This window comes from Peromyscus maniculatus, chromosome 15 (genome assembly GCF_049852395.1).
Source record: "Peromyscus maniculatus bairdii isolate BWxNUB_F1_BW_parent chromosome 15, HU_Pman_BW_mat_3.1, whole genome shotgun sequence".
Lineage (NCBI taxonomy): Eukaryota > Metazoa > Chordata > Mammalia > Rodentia > Cricetidae > Peromyscus > Peromyscus maniculatus.
In genome coordinates this window covers 74,697,399-74,717,204 of record NC_134866.1, presented here as the reverse complement: position 1 = coordinate 74,717,204, position 19,806 = coordinate 74,697,399, and the positions used below count along the sequence as shown (strand labels likewise).

General features: G+C 46.9%; 1 protein-coding gene across 1 annotated transcript in view; it reads left to right on the top strand.

Moving 5' to 3' along the window:
• Positions 1-19,048, top strand: part of Sv2c (synaptic vesicle glycoprotein 2C) — a 186,942-nt gene extending 167,894 nt beyond the window's left edge. Inside the window, exon 13 of the mRNA XM_006985749.4 lies at positions 11,647-19,048. Within this exon, the coding sequence (XP_006985811.2) occupies positions 11,647-11,830 (184 nt within the window). The 3' untranslated portion in view covers positions 11,831-19,048. The remainder of the gene's footprint in view (positions 1-11,646) is intronic.
• The last annotated feature ends 758 nt before the right edge of the window (positions 19,049-19,806 follow it).

The following is a 19,806-nucleotide window of genomic DNA, read 5'->3' as shown; positions in this document are numbered from 1 at the left end:
CCATCTCGCCGGTGGCTTTCTGCTGCCACCATGTGGCCATGGCAGAGTTCTTCTGTTCCCACTGCCTATGTCCTTCAGCCCTTCCCTCCCTGGAGCTCCAGCCAGGACCACACCTGGGAGGCGATGTAATCCGAACTCACACAACATTGCTCAGGCCTCCAGTCCCAGAGCAGGTCCGTCTTCGGAGTCTATATCCTTCCGGTAGTGGGTTCCTGCCTTTCCCTGGCCCCTGGCCTCCTCCTTCCTGGGCTCTCATGGGCGCACAGTTCAGAAAGGACCCCAGAAGAGGTTCGAAAGCAAAACCCTGGCAGCTCACACCTGCTACCCTCTACTAGTCTTGAAGGTCGCTGCTGTCACCCGGGTCTGTGGGGTTTTTCTCGTTCTGGGTGAGCTGACATCAAACCACTGACCAGAGTTAACCCCTTCACTCCCTCCTCTCAGGACTTCCAGTTCAGATAGATATTTTCATTTCTTTCCACAGCCTACCTGTAATCCTGACGCTTACTGACCATGGGTGTCTGTAGGGAGACCACTCAGCCAGCCTGTGCCTCGATGGGCCCTTCTCTTGCCCACATTCCCGTTGTTACCACCATCATCTGCTAGAGTAGCTGTTTCATAGATTTTGATATGAAGGACTCTTTGAATTACCTAACCAACCCATGTATTCCTGGTTGACTTTGCTCTATGTACCATATCATCACATTATATCTGTTTGCATTTTTCCATACATTTACATTCTTCCATTGAACAAACAGTTGGATTCTTTTTGTCTCTGGCAGTTAGAAGTGGAGAGTGAGAGCTGAGCACGGTGGCCTGTATCTATCATCCCAGTGCTGGGGAAACTGAAGCAGGGGGATTGAGATTGCAGATTTTAGGCCAGCCTGGGCTACATAGAAAATTCCAGGCCAGCCTGAGCTATGCAACACGACCCTGTCTCTGAAAAAAGAAGAAGAGCATGAGGGAACGGGGAGACCTCAAAGCCTGCCTCCACAGTGACACCCTTCCTCCAACAAGACCACACCCACTCCACAAGGCCACACCTCCTAGTAGTGCCACTCCCTTTGGGGTCCATTTTCTACCACATTCCACTCCCTGGTCCCCAAAGGCTTGTAGCCATATCATAATGCAAAAAGGCGTTCAATCCAACTTTAAAAGTCCCCGTTGTCTGTAACAGTCTCAAACTTATTTAAAAGTCTAAAGTTCAAAGTCTCTTCTGAGATTTATGCAATCTCTTGACTGTAATCCCTTATAAAATAAAAATTTAAAAAAGCAGATCACATACTTCCAACATATAATGGGATAGGATATACATTACTGTTCCAAAGCATAGGGAATGGAGCATACTAAGGAAATATTGGATGAAAACAAGACCAAAATCCAGCTGGGCAAACCTCAAACTCTGCATCTCCGTGTCTGATGTCAAAACGCTCTTCAGATCTCCACCTTCTTTCATCTTTGTTGACTGCAGCACACTTCTTTCTCTTGGGCTGTTTCCACTTCCTGTCAGCAGCTCTCCTCGGCACATATCTCCCCTGACTCTGGCATCTCCAACATCTTGGGGTTTCCAAGGCAATCCAGGCTTCAACTTCACAGCTTCATGTAGTGGCCTCTCCAGGCCTCCATTCAGGGGCACCCCTGACACATGCCTGACCTTAGCAGCTTTCCTTAGTCAGAGGCAAATTCCATAACTCCTTTATTCTATCTTTAACTCTAAAGCCAGAACCACGTGGCCAAAGGTGCCAAGTTTTCCTGCTTACTGGGGTTGGAACATGGCTCTCTTGCACAATTACTTCTTCACCAGCTTTCTGTTTTCAAAAGTTTCCTTCAATGCTGAAGCTTGGCTGTCCAGAAACTTGCTCTGTAGACCAGGCTGGCCTCAAACTCAGAGATCCACCAGCTTGTGCCTTTCTGAGTGCTGGGATTAAAGACGTGCACCACCACACCTAACTCCAAGCTTTTCTTTCATTCCTTTTCACAAATTGGAAATTTAGCTGGGTAAGATCTTACACTGAGGTCACCACCCCATTTATTCCATTTCTTAATCTGTTTATCTCTTTGAACACAGGACTTAGCTCCATTCCACTTTCTGGTGCTCCTTCTCTCCTCAAATTTTACATTTTTTGCTCATTTTTATTATAAATCTTCATTAAAGTTACCACTAATAACCACCCAACACAGTCTCTACTAGGCTGTTTTGAGATTTCCTCTGCCAGCTGAATTAATCCAAAACTCTTCACTTTAGCCTCAGGCAGACTCTTCAGACAGGGGCCACATTCTTCACCAAAATATCACAAGAATGATCTCTAGGCCTCATATTTAATATTCTTCTCTGAAGCCTCTTGAACCAGATCCCTACAGTTCAAATCACACTCAGCACCATTGTCTTCCATGCTCCTACTAGGATGGCCCATTAAACAGCATTCAAAGCATTCAACTGCTTTTCCAATCCATCGTCCTAAGGTCCATATTCCTTCAAACAAAAGCATGGTCAGGCCTATCACAGCAATACCCCACTGCTGGCACCAGCTTCTGTCTTAGGGTTTCTGTTGCTGTAAAGAGAAACCATGACCACCACAACTCTTTTTTTTTGTTTGTTTGTTTGTTTTTTGTGTGTGTGTGTGTGTTTTTTTTTTTTTTTTTTTTTTGATTTTTCGAGACAGGGTTTCTCTGTGTAGCTTTGCGCCTTTCCTGGAACTCACTTGGTAGCCCAGGCTGGCCTCGAACTCACAGAGATCCACCTGCCTCTGCCTCCCAAGTGCTGGGATTAAAGGCGTGCGCCACCACCGCCCGGCTAAACCACCACAACTCTTATAAAGGGAAATGTTCAACTGGGAAGGCTCAGAGTTCAGAGTGCTAATCCATTATCCTCATGATGGGAAGCAAGGCAGCATGCAGGCAGACATGGTGCTGGAGAGGTGGCTGAGAGGTCTACATCTGGCACAGGCAACAAGAAGTGGTCTGAGTCACCAGGCAGTATCTTAAGCATATATGAGACCTCAAAGCCCACCTCCACAGTGACATCCTTCTTCCAACAAGACCACACCCACCCCAACAAGGCCACACCCCCTAATAATGCCACTCCCTTTGGGGGCCATTTTCTTCCAAACCACCACATATATGGCGGAAAGAAAGCCTGTTCAAAATCCAGGTGCAAGTCCTGTTAGAAATCAGCTGGACAACTGGGACAAGTTCTTTTGCCTTCCTGGGCCTTGTTTTGCTCATCTGTGAATTGGACAGCAAATGAGATGCTGTGCTGAGTATTTCAGATGTTAACTTTACCCAATGCTCTACAAGACTAGTTATTCCTACCTCATTGCAGAGGAGAGAACAAGACCTAGACATGAAAATAACTTGTCTAGGGTAACTTAGTCTCAGCCCCAAATGTAGGTCCCTGCCTTTTCAGGAGGCTTGAGGCACAGGTCCTGGGGTCTGTGTTTAGGAAGATTTCCTGGAGCCAGCCAGGGAGGGTGGCACATGCCTGTAATCCTACTTGGAAGGCTGAGATTGGAGGGTTGCAAGTTGGAGAACTGCCTGGGCTATGGAATGAGTTCAGGGCCAGTCTGGACAATTTAGTGATCAAGAAACATCAGCAGTAACAACAACAAAACCCTCAAATAAAAAGCAGCAACAACAAACCAGAAATCCAAGGGTTGTTGGGCTACAGAGGAGCATGAATGGTTCTTGACCTCAGATGAACTCCCACTTGCTGCCCAGCATTCTTGGTCATTCTATTCTTCCTCAACCTGGCCCAGGCCCATACTTTCTAACCAGGTTTATCAGATTCAGCGATAAGACACAAAGGCTCTCATTATTACCGAGGTTTCATGGCAATATTTTATTTCAGCAGGTGCAAGCAACAGGAAGCCCCTTGAGTGTAGAGAGACTTTGGGGAGGGCATGGACAGCCACCTTGAGCCTAGGGAGTCTGCTCAGACCACAGCTTATGGGGAACATTTTTTTCCCACCTGAGGAAGTGAGGAAAGCAGGTTGGTGGGGGTTCAGACTGGCACGTAGCCTCATTGAGGAAGATGCTGCCCTTTTCAGTAAGACAAATATTCTCCATTAAATATCAGACATCAGTGGAGGGACAAGTATGTAGTTCAGCAGCAGAGCCCATAACTCACGTGTACCGGAGTTCAGTCCCCACCACTCACACAGAAACAAAGAACAAGCAACTGAACCCAGCCTTCTGACTTGAGAATACAGACTGATTATTTGCTCTGAAAGAAACAAGATGGTATTTTGGCACCAGCAACAAACAGCATCCAACTAATACCCAATGTCCAAAATTGCCCATTTGAATGCTTCAAAAATCTACTTCTAACACACTTGGAAGCATTCTGGAAATTGCTCATTCACCAAGTATCACAGGCATCCTCATGCCTTTGAGAAGGGTTCATGAGGAACAGCTGCAAGGACTGTGCAGCCCCCTCCAGATGGAGCTGGACTCTACGTCAGGAAATGCCCAGGGTTGCAGCAGGCAAGTGTGTGAGAACAGTGGTGTGGGCAGAAGCCTCAATGAAGGGACCCTGAGGCGCTAGGAGAGAGGAGACACTGAGTTAGGGAGAAGCCGGGCAGCACGTGATAAAATTAACTAGATATGTATGTCATGTGGGAAACAGACTGAACAGGGACAGGAGTCAGTGTGCTGGCTCATGGCTTGGAATCCTCGAACTCTGAAGCTGTGGCAGGGTTGTTGCAGGGTAGCCTGGGCTACAGAGAGAGACCATCTCCAAACAGACAGAGTGGGGAGGTTGAAAAGATCTGGTGGGGGGTGATCGGAATACATTGTAGCACAGGCTACCCAGGCCAAGGGGAGCTCTTTCCTCTTAGTTCTCTTCCCTCTCTCTCCTCACATGTCTCATAGACACAAGCTCCCAGTCTCCACTAAGCAGCATCCTCAACACTTTTCCTGGCTGCTCTGTACCGCCTGACGCTTCCTAGCGAACACAAAGTCTGCTGTGTATTTGAGAGGGGCCAATTGCAGGATCATTGAGGTTACCCCCCCCCCAAAATTTGGAAACCTCACTAGCCAAAGCTGCAGTGAGAGAAATGATGGTTACATGCTAAATGAAACATGCAAACACACACACACCATGAGACAAAACCTCATAGGAGTGATTTTCAAAAAGAAAGCAAACTTGTATAAAAGCTCTGCTTGTGATCATTTGTGTGACTGGAAACAGGATAGGAAGGGATTCTGAGAGGAAAACGATTTGTTGGCGGAGGGGAAATGCATGTTTTCTTTTGCAGTTACCTTTATTGTTTAACAGTACAGCCAAGTCAATTTCAAAATGCAAACACCCCTGGGGAAGTAACAATGTTCTCAGTCCTGGGCACATCTTCTGGTCATAGAGTTTCTGAAAAAATACCAATGCCTAAACCTCAAGAGAGCAATAACATCAGAGCCCCTGTGGCTGTGTCCCCTTGCCAATGTGGAGCATTGCTGTTTGTGTTTTGTTTTATGTTTTTGCTTTGAGACAGGATATCACTTATGTAGCCCAGGCTACCCTAATCTTGTAGTTCTCCTGCCTCTGCTTCCCACGTGCTGGACTTATAGGCATATGCCACCATATCCAGGTGGCATTGCTGTTTGAAAAGCTCCCAAGAGTGCTCAGGTTGAATGGCATCAGGCAGTGGAGTGTTTGTACCTGCCCACATACCTTGGATCAGTCAGGTGGCCATCCTAACCCTAGGTTGGCACCCGCTGTATACAAAGGCAGGAAACATGAGCCTAGAGCTGGAGAGAGATAGCCTATTTGGCATTAAAGGAATCTTTGGGGTGTGGTAAGGTGGACTGAGTAAGTTCCATGAGATAAGATAAGTAAGGTGTGTGTGTGTGTGTGTGTGTGTGTGTGTGTGTGTGTGTGTGAGAGAGAGAGAGAGAGAGAGAGAGAGAGAGAGAGAGAGAGAGAGAGAGAGAACCCTGTCTATATATTATCCTTCACCAGAAGATCTCCAACTGTCCCGGTGAGGCTGGTCTTGTTCCCATGCATCCCTCCTGGGACATCTCCCCCATTTGCGCCCACCCCAAGTCAGACACCCCTCCCCATCTGCCCGGGTCCTCATGCTCACAGCAGTCCTCATCCTCTGCATCTGGTGGGTAGGTTGTCACCATCTGTCCTCACCTGTTTCTGAGAAAAGAGAACTTTCACTTCTGTAGTGAGTGCCACCTAGGGCAGTGCTTGGCATGTAAGAGATGCTCGATTGCTTGATGCCGGGCATAATGCTGCCCATCTGTAATCTCAGCACTCAACGGTGGGAGCAGGAAGATAGAGAGTTCAAGGCTAGCCTGGTACATAAACAAATAAAATTTAAGAAGCACTTAGAGTGACTATTAAATTCATATAAATAAATGCATAGGAGAATATGTACATAGGTGTGCGTGTGCACTTGAGATAAATTTGCTTAACAAACACTCAAGGGTGTTTAGGCCAGTTAGCATTATAGTTTGTGAAATCAAACAGGTTCCGTGTCAAAAGAGCTCTTGCGCTGACCTGGGAAACTAGCCTTTGTTCACAGTATTGTTTCTGAGACAAATGAAATCCGTGTGTGTTTTAAATAACCCGTTTCCAGATGAATGTTTACATTGAAATGAAGGCTTGATTTAAGCACAGCCTGTACTTTTCCAGATGCCCCATGCTGAGTCTTGAGTATTCTTTTTATAACTTCTATGGATCACTTGACTAGGCCGATGGGAAAAATCTCCTTCCAGAAGCTCAGGCTAGAAGGCTTCCCTTTTCCCTTTTGGCAGGTGACATCTATGCACAGAGTGTGGACTCCACTATCCCAGGCCTTTTCAAAGTGCATCAGCTACTTTTTCCCTAATAATTTCATGAGTAGGTGGGGCAGGTATTCAGCACATTAAAGCAAGGGCTAATCATGGTGCCTGACATATGCTAGGCATGGCCCCAAGTCCTGCAGATCTTCACTTTCTCCCTTTCATCCAAAACATAAGCAGCCCTCTGCACTCAAGTACAGAGAAAGGAGCTGACTGTTAGGACAGTGCCAGTCTGCCCGGCTACACCGTGTAGTGTGGGTCCGTTGAAGAAAGAAGGCACTCCCAAGATGAAATTTTAAGGCCTATGTGGCAGCAGGAAGGTTCAGCCTCTTCTGATGGACTGAACGCCAAACAGCCATACCAAGGTGCGTTTATTGAAAGTTACACAAAGTATTTCCTCATACCAAGGTCTCTAATCTTGATTCACATGTCTTACTGAAGAAGAGCATCACATGCCTCCATGGCTCTAGTCCTTTATTATGTATCGTGTGCAGTGCAGTAAACAAAAATACAGGAGCCTTGGGTGTGCCTGAGGTGTCCTGTGACCAAAATCATGGGATGCCTGCAAAGCCCCTTCAGCAAAACAATTCTACAGATCACAGGAAACTATCACTGTTTTCCACAAGGATTCTTCAAGGTCAAAGTACTTCTTAAAAAAAAAAACACACACACACACACAGTTGTTTGTTCTAATGTCTACTCCATACAGTGATTTTGCTAAATTCTTACAACAGCAGTCTCCCTCCATCCACATGGAGGCAGCGATTATCTTTTCCCAACCTCCATTAAAACACAGAATGGGGCTGGGAGATGGCTCATCAGTAAAGTGCACCAACTGCTCTTCCAGAGGACCTGGGCGTGATTCCTAGTGCCCAACACCTGGCTTACAGTGGTCTGTAACTCTAGTTCCAAAGGACTAGACGCCCTCTTCTGGCTTCCTTGGACACTGTATCCAAGTGTCCATACATATAAACATCCATACATATAAAATAATACAATAAAAATTTAAATGCATCATCAAGCAATGCAAATCAGCTAGAACCCACTAAATTGTGGAATCCTCTGAAGAAACAGCCACGTTTCGCCTTGGGGGAGAGCACCTGGATGGAATGGGGAATGTGGCGAGTGTAGGGAAGGGATTTATGTGTTAAAGATGTGTGTAAGCAATAATGGAGAACGAAGTCCGGCAGGAGAGAAGTGCAGGGGGGCAGGGCTTAGAGAGAGATTTCTCTCTCCCCTTTTGATGATTGCTGGGTAAGAGGAGGCGGGAAAATATCTTGGTCTGAAAAAAAATATGGGGCCCAGCCTTCTGCCGAGAAGTCAGGTGGAGCTCCATGAGCTCCACGTCCCTTGCCCTCAAGGGACTTTGTGATCTTGAAATGATAGGCAGAAGCCATGGCCTCACTTTAAGGAAAAGCAGAGACAAAATGAATGAAAGCTTAACTGTAGAGACAGCAGATCACCCCTGGGAAGACTTGCTTTTAGTTTTTCTAACACAGCTGGGCCTCGGCTGTATCGAGCATCACGCTCTCCAGCTGCAGATATCTGAAGGAATAATTTACGTACTCTGAGAAGGGCAGGCATGAGTTCTTGAATGCTGACACTGAATTTTCATCTGAAGCACTGCCTCAGCTTGGGAAAGGAAGATGGAGATGGTCAGGAAATAAGGATTTGATCATCTTCCTCAGAATCCTTGGGTACCAGATGCTCCCAATGCCCAAGTCACCCATGCCACCAGACATTTCCAGAAGTCATCCGGTCCCCAGCTCCAGTTCCAGCGATGTGAGGAGACAGACAGCCCTCCACATTTTATACCCTGTTCTAGGTCATAGCAGAGGGTCATGGCTTGGCAACATATGGTTACTCTAGCCTAGATGTAAATCCTGCATGAGTCATTCTGAAGCTTGGGTGCCCTAGACTTCATCATGTGAGGAGAATGTTTTCCTTTTCCTTATCAGTGACACACACACTCTAGCTGTTTTCCCCAGCAGGATGTACTTTATCTTAACACCAGACGATGAAAGTGACAGTTCATGACAGTTTGTCAGGCAAAGGACCACAGAGTCCCAGGGCTTGGGAGAGGGCAGGATGGACAGGTGGCGCTCAGCAGATTTTTAGGGCAATAGAGCTATTATTCTGAGTGCTGCCATATTGTGTGGCAAATGTCATTATCTGCTTGTCGATCCCCCCAGGAGGACCAACACCCAGAGTGAGTCTAGTGTTGATGGTGAGCCTTCACTAATGATGGTGTTAGTTAATGTTAGTCCATCGAGGCCCCTGGATAGAATGGGGACCTAGCTTCTAAAGGGACCCGGTTTGTATAGGATAAGGACTGACGTGTTAAAGATGTGTCTAAGCAATCATTGAGAACGAGGTCTGGCTGGAGAGACGTGCAGAGGGCGGAGTTAGCAGAGAGGCAGCATACCATATCGCTCTTTCCTTTTGGTGAACCCCTTGCTCTCTCCACACCAGTGCTTTAGGTCAGGGGGGAAACTGAGCATGTAGGGGTTCTCTCTACTTATTTGGGGTTTGTTTTTGTTCCTCGCTGCCCAGTTTTAGATGTGTGCGAGCCAGCAAACTCATTGGCAGAGTGCGTTAGCACCCAGCCCAGGCTCCTGAGCTCAGGGGTGAAGGGATAAGGGACACAGGTTCCTTTTCAGTGGAGTAGCAAGCGGCTGACTGCTTAGGAACCACAATACATTTTTCGGGTTCTGGAAACACACAGTGCAGAAAATATCGCTACTGTATGAGCTGTGATGAGCAGTTGTCAAAGGGAATCCCAGACTTACAGATCAGTCAGACACAAGATGTGTCCTCTCGGCTTCATTCCGAAGCATGTGAGGTTCAGTGTCCCTTGTGAGTTAAAAGAAAAAGTGCCCTAAAATTGCTGTACATTTAGTCTGCCTTTAATCCCCACCAACACTCAGCGAGAGGCCAAAACACAGCGAACTGGAAGACTGTCAGAGGGAAACTCACATGCTCTCATAACGTCAGTGGGAGACGTAAAATCATGAGCAAAATTCAAGTTTCCTGCCCAGGACACAGAAAAACACCCAATACATGGATACTAAATAAATGAAGTTCCCCCCCCCCCCTGCCCCAAAGAATATTCATGTCGGGGCTGAGGGTAGAGCTCAGTGATTGACAGGACAAAACTTAGTGGGTCTGAGGCACTGGGTTTGATTCCCAGAGGGAGAAAAAAAGAAATGAGGCAAGGTGGGGGAGGGGAGGAACAGGCTGAGAAGAGAGGGGAAACCTCACATGCCTGAGTATCTTAGATGCTAACAGAAAACGGACAAGACCTCTAGGCTCACAATCTGATTCTCTGCAGCATTTCCTTAGAGCTGTCTCTGCAGAGAACTCTGATGAGGGTATGATAGTGTGTGTGTGTGTGTGTGTGTGTGTGTGTGTGTGTGTGTGTGTGTGACATGTAGAATGTGTGCACGTGCTATGTTTGAGTGGAGGACACGGGGTGTTGTCTTCTCTTGTTACTCTCCTACTTTCTGTCTTTCCTTTTTTTTTTTTTTTTTTTTTTTTTTTTAACTTTTGGACGCAGGGTCTATCATTGAACCAGAAGCTCACCAGCTCACCATTTGGGCAAGTCTGTCTGGCCAGAGAGTCCCCCAGCATCTGCCTTCCTCTCTCTGCCCCCCCCCCTCCCCAACACTGGAGTTACATGAACTCTGGGGCTTTGAATTCAGGCCCTCTTGCTAACGCAATAGGCACGTACTGAGCCATCACCCAGACGGTGGTGGACCACCTTGCTCATTCCTAATGCTGGAAACTACTAATCTGAAAGCCAAGTGCCTGTAGGTTTCAGATTGTAAAGCACTTTGGACTTCAAATTTCTGGATTAAAAAGTATTCAACTAGGAATTCCAGACTCTAACCTGAGACAATTAAGGTCCCAACCACTCCAGATTAGGGATGCTCAAGCTGTATTTGTTTTCTTCCTGCTATCAAAAACATTAGGGGTGAAAGTCTGGCAGATCACCTTCTTGGTACCTCAAAGAGGAGGACACGCCTCCATTATCCCTGAAAATTCAATTGACTTTGTTTAAAAATCAAGCACATTATACTGACCTGGCAGCAAATACCCATAATCCCAGTTCTCAAGATGCTGAGACAGGAGAATTATAAGTTCAATGCTAACTGGTTCCCACAAGGTCTCTGATCTCAACAAATATTTCATGGTAAGCCTGCCCACCTTAACACACATGAACATACACAGCAGATGAATAAATGAAAAATAAATGAGTATAAAAAGTAAAATCTAGAATATTCATTTCAATAACTAATAAGAAGAAATTGGAAATAAAGATAAGTCTAAAGAAACCCATTGCCATATCATTGTATTTCATTCTGGAACAAAATTTGAATTTCCTTCTAAATACAGGTATCACTGAAACTATGGACCCTTACTAAAACAAAATAACAAGTCCCTTTTGTAAAGAGATGAGACCTTGCTAGATCGCACAGTCCCACTCCCTGGGGCCTTTGCGGAGGACAAAGCCTGCAGAGGCGAGCCGGCTTCTCTATCCTGAGAGGATTTATAGAGAGTGCTGTTGACTTTTACTTAGTAGAACCTTCCTTCCAACACCCAATGGGCCAAGACAGACCTTTTTAATTCCATTCCGGAATAAGAGTCAGTAGAACAGTGAGGAAGTCCACAGGAGACCGGACACACTACCCACAGCTGGCTTCTCGGCCTCCGCATTCGCTAACAAGCACCTCATTATCTGCTCCGCTGACACACAGCCCAGTCTCCTTCAAGACCATTGGAAATGGCTGCGTGGGACATGCAGGTCTAACGCTGGACTCCCGCGTGTCGTTTGCTGAACCTTGCCCGTGTTTCTTTCTCTTGCAGAGCCACGGGCTTCGGCTTCTTGAATGCTCTCTGTAAAGCTGCGGCGGTCCTGGGAAACCTGATATTTGGCTCCCTGGTCAGCATTACCAAAGCAATCCCCATCCTGCTGGCTTCCACCGTGCTCGTGTGTGGCGGACTCGTGGGGCTGCGCCTGCCCGACACACGAACCCAGGTTCTGATGTGACGGAACAAAAGCCATCTCTTCCCACCGTGGGTCGGTCCTGCTGCCTGCCTGACTCCAGGCTGCAGAGATTTTTGTGTATAGAAAGGCGGCCGGGTATCAGAACAAACTTTTGCTGTGACTTAAAGTGTAGCTGCGTATCGTCTTGCCCCTCCAATGTGACTTTGCACTGTTTTGTTTTTTTCCAGGCGTTGTTATCTCTATCTAACCGTGATCCTCCTGCCTCCCCGTACCCCGTGAAAGTGTTCCTAAAATGTCCCAGTCAGCCTGGCTTTCCTGGCGACTCTGTTCACTGACACTGAGAAACTAAAAAGTCTGTGCTGGTGTAGGAATAGACTCTGCCCCTGACGCATCATTAACAGGAAGTTTAAGTTGGCATAATTGCTGCAGAAGCCAGATTTTCGAGCCTGATCCATGTGAGGGCTGCAGCCATCACAGTGACTGTCTGGGGCTGTGCCTGGGGATGACAGAGTTTGAAGACCAGACAGAGATCCTCTGCCTCTCTTTGCATTCCCTCGCAAGCTGTCCCAGAATTGGCCAGATAGCAGATTTAGGGAAAGAAAGCCACTTCTTAAAAAGTTTGCATCTGCCTCTTCAATTCTGCTACTCCTTTCCAATGTCTCTGGTCCAGTGACTGGCAGTGGAAATTAGAAACTGGTAAGGCATTCACAACCAAAGGGCACCTCTCTCAATACTGTTTCTGGAGGGTCAAAGCCATTCACCCTCCTTTGTTCCTCTGTCCACTGTCACTTTTTAGCCCCCATCTCCACAGCAGGTCCTGTCTCTCCAGCTTCCCGGGGCTATGGGCACCCAGCCTTGTCTCTGGGTTGCCTCTGAGCCCGCCTCCTCTCCCAAGCAACCCTCTGGCAGGCTGGGCAGCATCTCCTGGTGGATGTCTGGCTCTTTTACCTCTGGAATCTTCATGAGCGTGGAAGGAGAGGTCAGCAGGACATTCCCACGGGCCAGCTGTCAACTAAATGACCCTTCTGGTCTCTCGCTGACTGCCCCTCCCCCAAGCCCATCCTTTTACACGTCTTTGAAATCTGAAGCCACCTTGTAGATTTGCAGCCGGTGATAACAGCCAGCATAAGCTCCATGTTTGAACAACATTCTCTTTTTAACTCCCTCTGTCTTGGTGGAGGGCGATCCTTGTTGCTTTTCTGCTATTCCTGCATGACCACAGCCCTGGGGCCTCCAGAAAAAGGAAACTTTTGTTTCCACTAATCAGTATGTTCAGAGATGGCCCTGCTCCCTGGAGCCACCGGCACCCCACCCCCTCCACCCCTCCCCCTCCACATTCCCTGATCCCTCCTGGAGCTCAAATTCTGTGAAAAGCTCTTTGATTAACATAAGCCATTAATCCACTGTCCCCAGCAAGTAATTCAGGCTTGGTGGTGGGGACAGCCTAGAGTTAAGATGGGAAGCCTCAGAGAGTAGTTCCCTGGAGATAATATAGATACTCTGAGCCAGGACATCAAGGATGTCAGGGCAAAATCTGTAGAGGTGGCCAGAAAAAGGAAACTCTTCAAGACCAGGCACGATTGATTTGAAAGACACCAACAAAGCAGGAGGCAGACCAGAACTCATTTCTGCTTCCTTTCGCATCCCTGGGAAACAATCCGGTACTTTAAAAACATAAGAAAGTATCTTTTGCATTATTCATTTTTCCACATGGGTTCGTTTCCCCCTCCTATTTACCCGTGATTTGTCTTTTTTTTTTTTTTTTTAAGTCATGTTTGGGGCCCAGAACAGATCTTTTGGTTGAATGTGACGTGCAAAGAAAATGCTGCAGAAGTAAGATATGACTCTATCTTTGCACAGGAAGGAAAAGCTGACATATGCAAGGGCATTGCTTTCTCGACTCGTGCATGGTAGGGAACTCACTGGATAATCTTTAGTCTCAAATTGCCCGTGTTCTCTGTCTTACAGTCTAACCACATCAAGTCCATTCCAAACTGCAAGACAGAGTTTTTATCTGGATGCTGTGTTGGGTCAGCATGGGATAACCCAGCAGAACCCTGTTTTGTAAGACCGTCTGCCATCTATCCCCTTCAGAAGAACTATCCTGGTCATCTACCCCAAGCTTCCCAGGTGGCCCAAGAGGGATCTCTTCTAATCCTGGACAATCAGTGGTCACAAACCTTCTTGGTCACCCCCTTTCCCACCGCCCATGTTTTTTCCTCAACCTTTTCATTATGCATCACATTCATTGTCCATGATAGTGTCTTCACTGCTTCCCAAGTATGTGGGGTGGCTTGTCTGGGTTTAATTAGAGATTAAGAGTTAACCGTCAGATTCAACAGAAGCCCCGGTTTTATGAGTGTTATAGGCCTTGGCACCAGGGCAGACATCTGCTGTCCCATTTCATACACAGCAAAAGGAAATTGAAAGCTGATTGAAAAAGGAAAGGAAACAGCCCCATTTGTACCTGAGTTTGGAACTCCATTTCTGACTAAGATTTCTCCCACTGCTCTTCAGAATCAGTCCAGGACACTCCCAAGTTTTACTCTCACTGAATCCTCTTACTAGGAAAGAAAACAAAACAAACAATAGCAAACCAGCTGCCCTGCACTGTGACTTCTGTCAGATGCCCCCCTCTACCTGTTGGGTCTTAAGGCTCCATTCATTCCTATTTCCTGATCTGTCTCACACCTGAGTACTGACCCAAGACACAATATCCATGGGGTCTCAGAGGCACAGGCTCCACCACCAGGCTGAAATCTTTCTGGGGCGAATGCATTTGATCTTAGCCAAAAGGCCGAGAATTAAGTCACTGGACATATTGGTCCTCAGTTTCCCCATCTGTAGAGAAGAAGGATGACACTATTTTATTCTCTAAGATACTATGGGACTAAAATGAGAGTAGCTTCATCTTATCTGACTTCTGCTGATGGGAAGCCCACCTTCATGTCATACCGAAAATCAGACAATAACCAAGTCTATAAGGAGGTGGCTTGGGAAGACCTCATACCATAGGCTAGAACAGTTTCATGTTGTCTATGCTGCCCATGCCTAGGGATTAAGCGTATCTCGTGTCAGGGCCACGGGAACGGCCATTCTTATCCATCCAGGGAATGGGCGACCCTGGAAGACACACTGCAGTTAGAAGCCAGTCTGATGGAGGTAGACCCTTAAAGGCTGGATCCTGTAGCCCCCTCTCCATCTGCTTCACTGTTGTCTTGAAATTATCTTAAATGGATCTAGGCCATCAGGAACAATGTTTCTCGATGACTTGACATAAATTGGTAGATGGATCCTCATTTACAGATTCCACCAATCAGAGCTCAAGTTTGCACCAAAAACTTAATTTGCTTTTGGAGTATCTCCGGACATCAAGGGAGAGCCAGCAAAAGAGATGTGACCATGGAGGGTGAGTCCAGTGTTCTGTTGATAACGTTCCAGCGATGAGATTAGTGCACCTGGGAGACATTCTAAACTCTAGGACCGATTCCAGAGCATTCCGTGGGAATACTTTCTGATGTCTTCTGCCAACCAAAATAGAATATGATATTCTCCAGTTTGTTTCTACCTTATATCAAAAAGGCTTTTTACCTATTTCTTCATCAAGATGCCTTATTTGTTCATATACAAAAGGCTCCGAAGCCAGGAATGCCTGGATTTGACCTCCACCTGGAATTGTAGACAACTGACATATTGTTTGGGACCTAGTGGCTGTATATCAGGTTTCTTTTAAATCCCATATTGTGCCAAACTTAGACTAGTTACCAACCACCCTCACCACCACCACCCCAAGTAGTCATGCTGAGACAACAAAAACACATCTGCGCAGTAGAGTGCTCAGAAGTGACCTATGTGTTTCTTCAAGTTTTCCTTCTGCTGAGCAAAGTGTCTATTTTAGGTAACATGTCCCTCGAATCTGACAAAAGGAACTTGTCAGGCGCTTAGATGCATTGCGTGTCCTTTCCCCGTTTCAGGAAACTGGCAATTCTCCACGGACTGTTCTGTCGCTTTCACTATTGACGGTTCCCCTGTCAACAATCTCTCAGCAGCCACATGCAAGCCGTCGGGGGCTTCCATCCACCTTCCTCAGCTCCCAGATGCAGCTGAGTCATCCCAGCATTCCGAGCCCCAGGGTACACAGCCTGCTGGTCTGTTTAGGTCATTGATGAGAGCCGTGGAGCTGGGTTGAGGAGAGAGTCGGGTAGAGTAGGTATATCTCCTTTCATGAGTTTGTTGGGTAAGTATTGGCTGACCATCATGCTAGGTGTTCAGGCACTTAACCCTCTGTGGCATCTCTTTGAGAACAGGGAGAGCCAGGGGAATGAACAAGACACTCTCATCTCATCTCATCTCATCTCATCTCATCTCATCTCATCTCATCTCATCTCATCTCATCTCATCTCATCTCATCTCATCTCACGGTGTGTATAAGTCCTCTCTGTCAATGTCATATGTCTCCAAGTTTTAAACAAGTTATAACCTACAACAGGTAGTACCAGAACTATGCAGTGATTGGGGTGACCTGTGACAGAAGAAAAAGCTTCTTAGTTAGACGGTCTTTGTGGAAGGGAGTCCTAAACAGTCCTTGAAAAGTAAGACACATTCAATCACGTGTTTTTTCACATGGTCTCAACAGGAAATTGCACCAAGATATTGTACAAAGAGGAGTCAGCAGCAAAGATAGCCCTTGCCTTTCTAGAGATGTCCATTTCTCCAGAGCTGTTCTTCACAGGGAGCTAGGAAGTAAGTGTGTTCCGCTCCTGGCAAGCTAGAGCTCTCTCTCCAGGGCCTCAGCGAGCCCTGGCAACTGACTGCTGATCTCTGGCCTCTCCTCCACTCCTCCCAGGAGGTGTTTCCTTTCTGATGTTAGAGATTTGTGACTCAGTCACGCTGTCTTGCAGACATCCAAAAGCGACTTTTCCCTTCTGTAGCCTCAGCAAGCAAGTCACCCAGAAAACGGGTTCTGACAACAGGAGGCTTACGATGGAGGTTACAGGTTACAGTTTGGAATGGAGTGTGGGGTTGTTACCAAGTGTTCTGAAGCGGCAGAGGAGCTTTGGGGCTCTAGAGCCTCCAAGGAGGCAGGGCAAAGAGAGTGTGGAGTTACTGGCCCTCCGAGAGCCCTGGGTGCCTTTTCTGCTCCCCAGCTCTGTCCCTGTCCTCTGGCGGCTCATATTCACTCTCTTCCTTTCATGAATCGCCCTCCTTCCTTCCTGTCACCTCTTGACTCCAGCAGGGTCCAAAGGTGAGGGTAAGCACCAGGACTCAGGAGTGTACGAGTTCCTGACTGAGGAATGTACGTGTCCTTACCTGTATGGAACACAGAGGATGGAGACCCTGGGGGAATAGGAGTGAAGTGATATGGTGCTCCATGGGTCCCTCTAAAGGTTTGCATGTCTGATGTCTTCCTCCTAGCCCCACACCCTGATAAGATTAGCATAGAACCAGAGGGGCCCATCTCTGAGCAGAAGACATCCTTTGGCTTCCCAAAGGAGCATTCCTCTCCAAGAGCATGGCATTCAGTGAGAAACGGATGGATGGCACATAGCTTTTTCTTGTCTGCATAAATCCTTACTCAGGACTGAAGGTCAGAGGCTTAAACTACAAAGGTTGCCCATCCTCTGCCTGCCCTACCATATTTGCGTGGCCCCTAGAGCCAAGAGCATCGAGAACCAACAAGAGGCAACAGCTTTCGGCCTTGGGTTCAAACTCAGATAAGTTTTAATGTCAAGCTCAAAACCTTCCATGTCAGCAAGGATAGGGGGCCCTAAGCAGCTTCCAGGTGCTGTGAGCAGGACTGGCCAGCCAGAGCCTAAGGGGTGGTATCGTCTAAGTCCCACCGTGGATGGGAACAGGCTCAACCCAGTTCTTCAGACCCAGTTGTTAAAGCTTCAGGAATTTTAAGAAAGCCAGTCAAGAAATATAGCTATCATTAAAATTTAAACACAATTAAATCAGTTATATTTTAAAGCAATCTATTCAAAACTCATCACTTTCTACTTATTTTGCTACATTTTTCTACTAGCCATGCCCTTGGGCAATAGATGCCTAGTATATCTCTATTATGGAAGTACTATGTAATGGTGTCCTATTGGACGTATATTCCCAATGACAGGGTCAATGACATTATACTGAGCTCACCCACAGTGATAATAATATTTATAGCAAGGAAAGCAGCCAATGCTATAAGTCAGACTCCTCCTGCCCCTATATAACCCCAGGCATTGGTAAACATTTACCAACATTTCACTTTCTGAAGCCCTGAAGAATATCTAGCTTCCTATAACTCAGCAGTCACATGCTTTGCTAGCAGGCAAAGGGCCCTGGGTTCACAGGGAAAGAGTTGGGCCTCCCCACATACAGACCCAGGCCCCCTGGAATTGAATGTCCCCTCGGGCTTGTGAGTCAGCATTCCATTACCCACAACTACAGGGGAAGGAAAGATTTAACAAGAACTCATGTCAGTACTCCAAGGCTTCCCTCCACACTCACATTGGCTCAGAATAGGACCAGCCATGCAGAGAACCCACCGGCCTCTGGGTATTGTACCTTCAGGGAAAATTGCAGAAAGTTAGCTGTTTCATGCACATTCCCACGCGTGGTTGTATATCCTCTGCCTGACCCAGGCAAACACTGAACAGACCATGAGCTCTTTATCAGCGTCTGAAAAAGAAAGCCCGAGAAGAGGTTCTTCACGGTGCACTTCCGCCTTGGTTGCCTGCTCAGCCTACAATTCCGCCCTGCTTTTGGCCATGGGATCCCGGCAGGGGTCCTGTCCTTGCTTTGGGTGTATGGGTGTTTCGGCTTTGTATTCTTTCTCTTCTCCGTTTTCAGTGCTGTATCTGCTGTCCCACTGTTTGGTCCAGCCCCTCTCCCCATTGTACTGTATATATGTGCTGCATGTGTGGTGTGAGACCTCAGTAACTCCCATTTCAGGCTTCTGGAGTTCCCTTCTCGAGTTCAGCTTATCCTGATGTGAACTCATCTTTCCGGTATGGCTCCTCTGTGTCTCATTTCCGATTGCCAAAATGTTGGGCCAAGTGTGTTTTCACAAATGTCCCAAGACAGCCATGTGTGTGTATCCTTGTGAAAGGGCATGCTCTGTGTGGGATGGCTCGTGTACAGCGTAAATCGATCACATGTGGAAGTGTGTATTCATTTATATGCCAGATAGCTACCATTCATGTAACAGCTACAAAGATATTTAATGTACATCAGATTAATAAAAGAGCATTTTTTGCTCCATTATATTCAAATAAAGATTACTGTGTGACTGCCCTTCCCTTCCAAACAATGGCCCTCGAGGCGCAAGCATAGTCTGCTGGGTGTGCTGGGGCAAGTTTGTAATCCCAGTGTTCAAGAGGCCCAAGGAAGAGGGCTAGAAGTTTGACGCCAGCCTGGGCCATGTAGGGAGACCCTGTCCTGCGGAGGGGGATGGAACAAATGAACAACACGAAGCCCAGGTTTTTGCTCTTGGTTCTAGAGAAAGCCATGTCCTGGGGTGCCGGCCAGTTTTAGTTGCTTTTGTAGGCTGGTTCCATGGGTACTGGTGTGTTGTTGATTTTACAGGGATCCTTCCCAACGGTTACCTAGGGCCACTGGGGAGAAAACGCTGGGGGAGGGGGTGAAGCAGATGCTTGTGTTATTTGGTCCTAAAGCAAGAACAGTTAACAGATTTCTGTCCACACATCGCCGCTAATTAATTGATATTGACTGTTTAGAACATTCATTTGAGAACAATGAGGGGGGAGATGCTATATTTGATGATGTTCAAGTTATAAGTGGAAACAGAGGCTACAAAGCCTCCTATTTGCTGTTCCCCAAAGAAGACTTTTGACTGGTTTTAACAGAAGACCTAAGTATCCCTTTGTTCTTCTTTAAAACAGGGTCTTGCTGAGTTTGACAGGCTACACTCCAGGGACCCTCCTACCTCTGTTTCCAGGGTAGCCATGACTACCAGCTCATATCATGGCATCCTACCAAGAATTTGGGTTTCTAACTGTGTATGTGTCTGTGTG